This window comes from Nuphar pumila, chromosome 5 (genome assembly GCF_984573655.1).
Source record: "Nuphar pumila chromosome 5, dmNupPumi1.hap1.1, whole genome shotgun sequence".
NCBI lineage: Eukaryota > Viridiplantae > Streptophyta > Magnoliopsida > Nymphaeales > Nymphaeaceae > Nuphar > Nuphar pumila.
Genome location: NC_143253.1, coordinates 826794 through 833995, shown reverse-complemented (window position 1 = coordinate 833995; position 7202 = coordinate 826794). Strand labels below are relative to the sequence as shown.

At 45.2% G+C, this 7202-nt stretch overlaps 1 protein-coding gene across 1 annotated transcript; it reads right to left on the bottom strand.

Annotated features, from left to right (window-relative positions):
- Positions 1-1839: 1839 nt before the first annotated feature.
- Positions 1840-6606, bottom strand: LOC149836392 (ETHYLENE INSENSITIVE 3-like 1 protein). Its single transcript, XM_090005311.1, has 3 exons — positions 6227-6606; positions 4228-4359; positions 1840-4078 (listed from the first exon to the last, which is right to left on the bottom strand). The coding sequence occupies exons 2-3, from the start codon at positions 4241-4243 to the stop codon at positions 2169-2171; spliced, it is 1926 nt and encodes a 641-aa protein (XP_089861437.1). The 5' UTR covers positions 4244-4359; positions 6227-6606; the 3' UTR covers positions 1840-2168.
- Positions 6607-7202: the final 596 nt, after the last annotated feature.

Sequence of the window (7202 nt, the reverse complement as noted above, 5' to 3'; positions counted from 1 at the left end):
AAAAGGTGGGGTCATCTTTTCTTGCTTATCCGAATCATAATCTAAGCCCTGTATATATAACTATTATTTATACATTTTTTAGTCTCTTTTAACAGAAAAATGAGTGTGACGTAATCCAGTGCTATAGCAGAGATGATCCTGCGAACCAAAAACTTGGGTCAGTACTGGATAGGAGAACTGTTCAAGAATCATAGCTGCAGTCAGTGAAAGAATGATCCCTGCTCTCTCTCTCTCTCTTTCCTCATGAGCTTAGTGGCTATACTCCAGCAGCTTCGGCAACACAAATACCATGAAAGGCAGTGGCATCGAGCAAAGAACTACCCTAATATCCAACCTCCCTCAATGGCAATGCACCTGAAAGTAGATTCTCACCCGTGCATGGAATCCTACAATGGAAGCATAACATGCAAGTGGGATTCAGCATCCAATGCAAGCACCCCACAGAACAGAGCAGGCGCATGAGACACGAACACCGTCTATTTCCCAGCCCCATCTGTCCCATGTCAAATTAATGTGACGGAAAGCTTCTTTTCATGTCCAATTAATAGGACAGAGCCATTTGCTTTTTCTAAAGAATGCCAAGGTGATAATGCTAACGTTTGAACATCTAACCAACACCACCCATTCGGAAAGGACGCCTTGCTATCACAACCATTGGTTAGGGGAACAGTCAGCAACCCGGTAAAGAGGTTTTTAAGATTACCGACCATGCAGGTAAAAGCAGAAAGCAAAGACAGTTGGGTTGGGTCTTTGTTTTCCACACTCTTACATCTTGATGTCATGGGTAAAGTTTCACACCTTACCTGGGGCTGGTGAAATTACCAATATACCACCATTGATTCCCACATCCACCACTCATTTGGGGTGTTTCATGGCTGTCCCTGTTTCAGGGCCACAAACACACACATCCAAATACATTAGACCTTTTGGGGGGAGAGCAAGGAAAAAGAAGGTAATGCAGTTACACATAATCTAGCGAGATCACCCACCCTGCCGCTCTGAAAGATGTCAGTTCATGAATAGCTGGAAGCTCAGTATCTGGAATGTAAAATCAATTTTCTAACAGATGGTGATTTAGGACAGCAAGCAGAGAGAGAGAGAGAGGCCTAGATTACCCAACACCCCACATACAAGGACCGGCCATTTCTGAACCATCTCTGCTTCAAAGGGCTGGGCATCGGGAGAGGCTTCAGTTCCAAGTTTGGATCCAAAGCCTGTGAGCATGACAAAACGGACAGACTCATCCAGCTAGGCGACCATGTTTGACACAAGCATGGTTGCAATTTTTCCAATCAAGGCTGATCCAAGACAGGCCTATTAGACGTGGCACTGAACCCAATTTTGAGCCGGGCCTGGTTACAACTTGCAACCATGCCTGGACCCAAACCTTATAAGACCAGGCTTTGCACAATTCAGGCAAGCATATGGTTTACACACCATTTTTGCATCATAAAAGGGATGCAGAGGGAGAAACCACACTTCAACAAATTGAAACATGCGGAGAAACAAACACCATCCAGCACATACGGAATCTGTTGAACACTGCACCAGGTGCTAAGAACTTCCATTCGACTAAGCCCTCGCTGTGCAGCAGAGGTAAGCATGCAAATATTCCAGTCGTTGGCTTTCATAGAATGTTTGCTGCATAAAAACACACAATTGACCATGTTCATGTGTGAACAAGATGTCAAGAACAGAAGGATACAGCAAAACACTGCCTCAGAGATTTAACCACTTACTGCAGATGCAGTGCAAGCTCACACAGAGATTCATGCATAACTGAAAAAAAAAAAAGAGGCATCCAAAGAAACAGCTAAAAGTATGGTACATATTACCAAATTACCAATACAAGTATAAATATCATTTACTTATATCTGAGAAAGAGTTGCAGACAGAGACAAGTGAGGAAGGTTTCCATGCACCTAAAAGGGGCCGCCCTTCCTCTGTTTCTATAATCTAGATATCTTGAATTTCCGAGATCAACACAGAACCTATATAAACCTACATCTAAGACCATTCTTCCAGGAAAATTATGAAACATTTTCTTTCTCAACCATGAACAGCGGTCAAGAATCAGAGCTGAAAACAGGACCATTGTTCTGCAACAGTTGAAAGGCGCCTCTGTAATATACAACCTTTGCATGAGGAGCATAGGCACCTTCAACCAATCAGGCAAACCAGAGGGATGACTCCAGCTTTTGCAGCTCTGGCCCACGGGGAAACGAGTTAGCATAGTCGATGGGTAAGAACCCCGTCCCAAACCTATAACCAGGATTCATGTCATGAGGAGCATGGCCAAAGGCCTGGTCGAACATCTTGCACTGGTCTAACTGGATATCATCTTGGAGAAGGAGATTCATCCCAGAATTGTGCCCATCAAAGTCATTGCCGAGCATGGTGTTGGGGCCTCGAAAGGTGTTGCCTTCATGTTTACCAATCGGAATAGCATGATTTTGTGAAGCAACATTCCTATCAGCAGGAGCCAGGCTTACTGGCTCCACGCTCTTGCTCTGACGGTCATACAAGGCAAAGAGATCATTGATAGATTTCTGTCCATCCAGCGGAATACCCAGACCTGACAGAGGTATGGGATTGGGATTAACCATATTCTGTGATGACGGTGGAGGTGGCGGCTGTAGCAGAGGGGGAGCAGCCTGCATGTTGGCATCTTTGCTCGGCACATAAGCAGTCCTGCTTACAGTCACAGGGAGGTTTTGCTGCTGCTGGCTTTCAGGGAAAGGCAAGCCAAAAATTGGTTTGTCTTCCTTGATCTGCATTCCATGCAAAGTGATCCCTTGAGCGAAATTCCCAGAGTAAAGGCAGTTAGATAGATGGTTGTTTCTTGAATTCTTGTTCAGGAAGCCGATTCGGTGGTCATTATGGGGGCACTCAGTGTTGTCGCAAGTGTAAACCTTCTGTTCAAGCATCAGCTGCTCCGCAGGGAGCTTCCTCTTTCGGATGCACTCAGAAGGATTTTCCCCTTTGATTGTGGGAAGAAACCTTTCTCCTGGGATTCCAAGGTTGAACACATCAGGTTTACACTCATGCACCTCCATGTTGGCATCATCCTCGTAGCCATCAACATCATACTCGTTGCTTCCACTGAAGGTGAGGGTCCCGTTTCCGCTCAAGCATGCCACAGGGAGGCTGGCATCCGGGTTCATCTGGCGTGCGAGAATCTCCTCTTGGTTCACCACTGCCGACCACGTTGAGCTCTCCTTAGCGGTCATCTTGTCCTGTAGGCATTTTGACTGCCGAACAAGCCTCCGGATCTTATCAATGTCCGGTGAGATGTGCTTTATCACAGCAGTGAGCACGCTGACCTTCCATGCCTTCTTCAGATCATGAGGCTTCTTGTATGGTGGCGGCCCCTGGTCCATTGGCAGCCCCAACTGAGGCCACCAATCTTCCTTTCCGGTTGGCCACCATGGTGGACAGACCGCTTTCTCAAGTGGGAATCGCCTCTGAGGCGGCTCACAGTGCTGCATGAGGGCAGACAACAGAGACCCCAACGTGGTATCCTGTAGTTCCTGAAGGGTCTGAGGCGTAGAAATCATGCCCGAAATTTCCTCGTTGTTACCAGGTATAGCATTTTCTGCCTGGTACTTGGCAATCGCAGCAGGGCCATTGCGGTCAAATCGGACCTTCTCCTTCCACCAGGCACGAAGATTATCAGACGCGCCACTGACAGGCTTGCCTTTCTCAGGGATGATCCCGTATACAAAGCCCTGGGCTTTGCAAACTTCCATCATCTTAAGCATGTATTTAAGAATCCCATCCTGAGCCCTCGACATCTTCTTCCGGCGAGCCTGCTCCTGCGACTGCCTCTGCTTTGCAGTATCACCATTTTCCTTAGCCTTGTTCTGCTCCTTGAGCCGCCTCAAGCGGATACGATCTCTCCACATCCTGCGCTCAAGCTCATCAACATCGATTTCCTCCTCACTTTCGTCGTCATCTTGCAGCACCTCCCCTTCATGTCCGATCGCCTGATCACACTCTGAAGGAGGGAGTGGCAGAGTAAGTAGATCGAAACTCCCAGTAAAACCCATATCTTCGAACATACCCATAACGTTTCCACCTGAACCAATTCAAGAAATCAACTATGAGCACTTCGACGGCCAGCTACTTTCAGAATCTAACACCACCCATATAGCAATTCAAAAAATACAAAAGAGAAAATTCCAGCCATTAAATCCAACAACCACTCGCATTATGCTGGGAACAAACCTGAAGAAAGAAGCATGAGAGAATTGAAGAAGAAGAAGAAGATGATGAAATGGTAGAATCTATAACTCCATCCGGTTGAACTTTGACAGAACCAGTAAAGTATAAACACCGACCTACAACACCTCGACTTCCCTGCATCCACAAAAGGAAAGAAGTTCAGAGAGAGAAATACGGTAACACAACCATGTAGGTGATCTCGTACCTAATAGAACTTTTTACCAGATTTGTGAATATGTGATCATGGCGTGATTACGTGCCATGTGCATGCACGCGAGAGAGAGAGAGAGAGAGAGAGAGAGAGAGAGAGAGAGAGAGAGATTTTGCCCAAAATCTACAAAAGGGAAAAAGAAAGATTAGTCCGAACGAATCCTCGCTCCCGCTTCCACCGGACGCAACCGGCAAACAAACGGCCCCGCCGGCAGCCGGAGTAACCCGTAATCAACCATCCGTGCCGTAAGGATCAGGACCACATCTTTCAGAAATAACAAGACCAACGCACCAGAGGAGGTCAAGTGGAAAATGGTTCTCCCCCCAGCGAAATACCGCCGAGAAATCGAGGAGGAGAAAAGAAAAAAAGAAGGGGGAATCTGCCCCAAAAGTTTTAGGGAACGTTAAAATCTTTCCCGGCGAACCAGTCGGGAATTCTGACAAAGCAATAAATGTCGAATAACTCATGGAATCGAACAAATCCCTTATAATCTGGACGGAAGCCTGATTTCGACGGAAAAATAGAGTCTGATATTAGTTTCAGAGTGAATTTGGAAAGCAAATTACCAGGAAAACCAAAAGAAGAGCCAGAAAAAAAGATTAGCACGTGCATCCTTCACAATCATCCGAAAACATGATAGTCGAAATCAAATTCAGTTACCGGAATGCTAAAGAGCGTCAGAAGATACAAATCTAAAAACAAAAGAATTACTCGAAACGGGACAACAAAGTCAGATCACTAAGCCTGCCGGAATTTGACAAAAGCATGGGAAGAAATAGAAGCTACGCATCCGTATTGCTGAAAACTAGATCGATCTCTGTTAAACAGAGGTGGATTACTTGTTCACGTTGCCGAGAAAGAACATCGAAAGAGATACTAGTATTAAATCCAACACGGGAAAGTAATCAGCTCGCTAGGTCCGAAGAAATAGGAGAGACAAGTACTTAACAGAAAACCACATGGAATCCGGTTAAACAAACACGGATTGCTGGTTTAGCTCGCCTAAAAAGAATTGGAAAAGCGTCGGAAGTAACAGGACAAACGAATCCGTCGTCGGAAAACTAGATCTTATCCGGTTAAACTACTCACGGAAATGGGAGAGAGATGAGGGTAACCAATCCGTCGAAGGAGAACCGGGTAAACCACGGAACTCGCTTAGGCCACCTAACATGATGAGCAAAAGCTAGGAAGAAACAAAAACAACAAATCCGTCACCAGAAAACGTATTTTAAACCGGAAATGAGCTTACGCTGCCGGAAAACTGGAGACTCCTTCGTTGGAAAATCAAAGAACGCAGGAATCCAATGAAAAAAGGAAGGCAAAAAAAAGTCTTTCACAGAATCCGATAAAATCTAGGCAAAACAACTACTGGCTAAAAGTTTCCCGTCGGAAAACCAGAAGCGGATAGCCGGAGCAGCGAAGACATTCGAAGTGAAAACGTACTACAAAAATCCGTCCAGAAAACCGAGAGATACTTTAAAGACAGATCTTTCTTCCCCAAAAATTATTTAAAAATCGACTCTTTCACTTATTAAATACCGAAAACCACGAAAAAAAATCCGATCGACAAGTCGGAAACCGATCATAATCGCCGCCTGAGCACCGTCGACAAAAAAGGCGCAATAGACAATGAAAAAGAGAGCAAACCACGCCAATTTGCAAGGAAAACCCACGAGTAAGTCGTGGGAAAGCAGAGAAAAGGAGAAAAAAAGAAGTAAATTTGAAGACCGGGTTTTCGTGCAGAAAAGAGAAGAAATTCACGGAACGGAAGAGTCGTTAGATCTTCTTTACCTCTTCAGGTCACTTGGGCGTTTCCACCATTAAACCCTTCTTCTCGAGGTCTGCAATCGTCGGAGAGAGAGAGAGAGAGAGAGAGAGAGAGAGAGTAAAAAGGAGACGGCGAGCGATCAGCCACAAAAGCTACACTGTATATCCTCAACACCTCCAGGCCTCGACGTTCCCCGCTCAGTAATAGGGGGCCGATCTACGCGGGGTAAACCATGGGTCAGGTGGGCCTAACCGTGGTTAAATCGCTATACTTAGAGGGTTGGTCAGAGATCGTATCTATAGTGACCACCGTTAGAACCGCGTGTTAACTACTAACGTGCGTGGGGATCCTCACACTCTCTTTTCTTTCCCAACTTTTGCCCTACCTTCCTGGAAGGGATTCCGTGTCATTTCCCTCACTTTTTGTATTAAATAACTGAGTGATTCCCCTATGACCATAATGCCCTCGTGGCTACCACACAAGGACTCCGTGCCCCCATTTCTTGATGCCGATGTTGCCCTCGAACTGCCCCAAGGTCTTGCTAACTTGCCCTACTGGCTAATGCTAGTGTAGGCTTTTGTTAAATTGGGCTCCTTTGATGTCTTCATATCTTGCTTGTGGGCTATGTCACAAGGATACGGCTATAAAGGGACAGAAAAACATATCATTTTTGTACAAATCTCTATTAAAGATAGTATATAATAAGACAGGACACAGTGGCAAGTTGAAGTATCCCTGTACGTGGTATAGCTTGTGGGCTTTGGCATCTCAATCAAGAGATACTTAAGATTGTGTTTGCAAGTTTTGTTTATGAGAAAAATGGGAAACAAAGGATTTGTGGAGTAAGCATGACAGCACTTACTTTTATGGGCATTGGATATCCACTTATCTTCTTTGTAGGCTTTGACAGCATCATGCATGGTATATATCTTAATTAGGAGATTGTTAAGATTGCATTTGCAAGTTTTTCTTTATTGCATGAATAGGAAAGAAATTAAG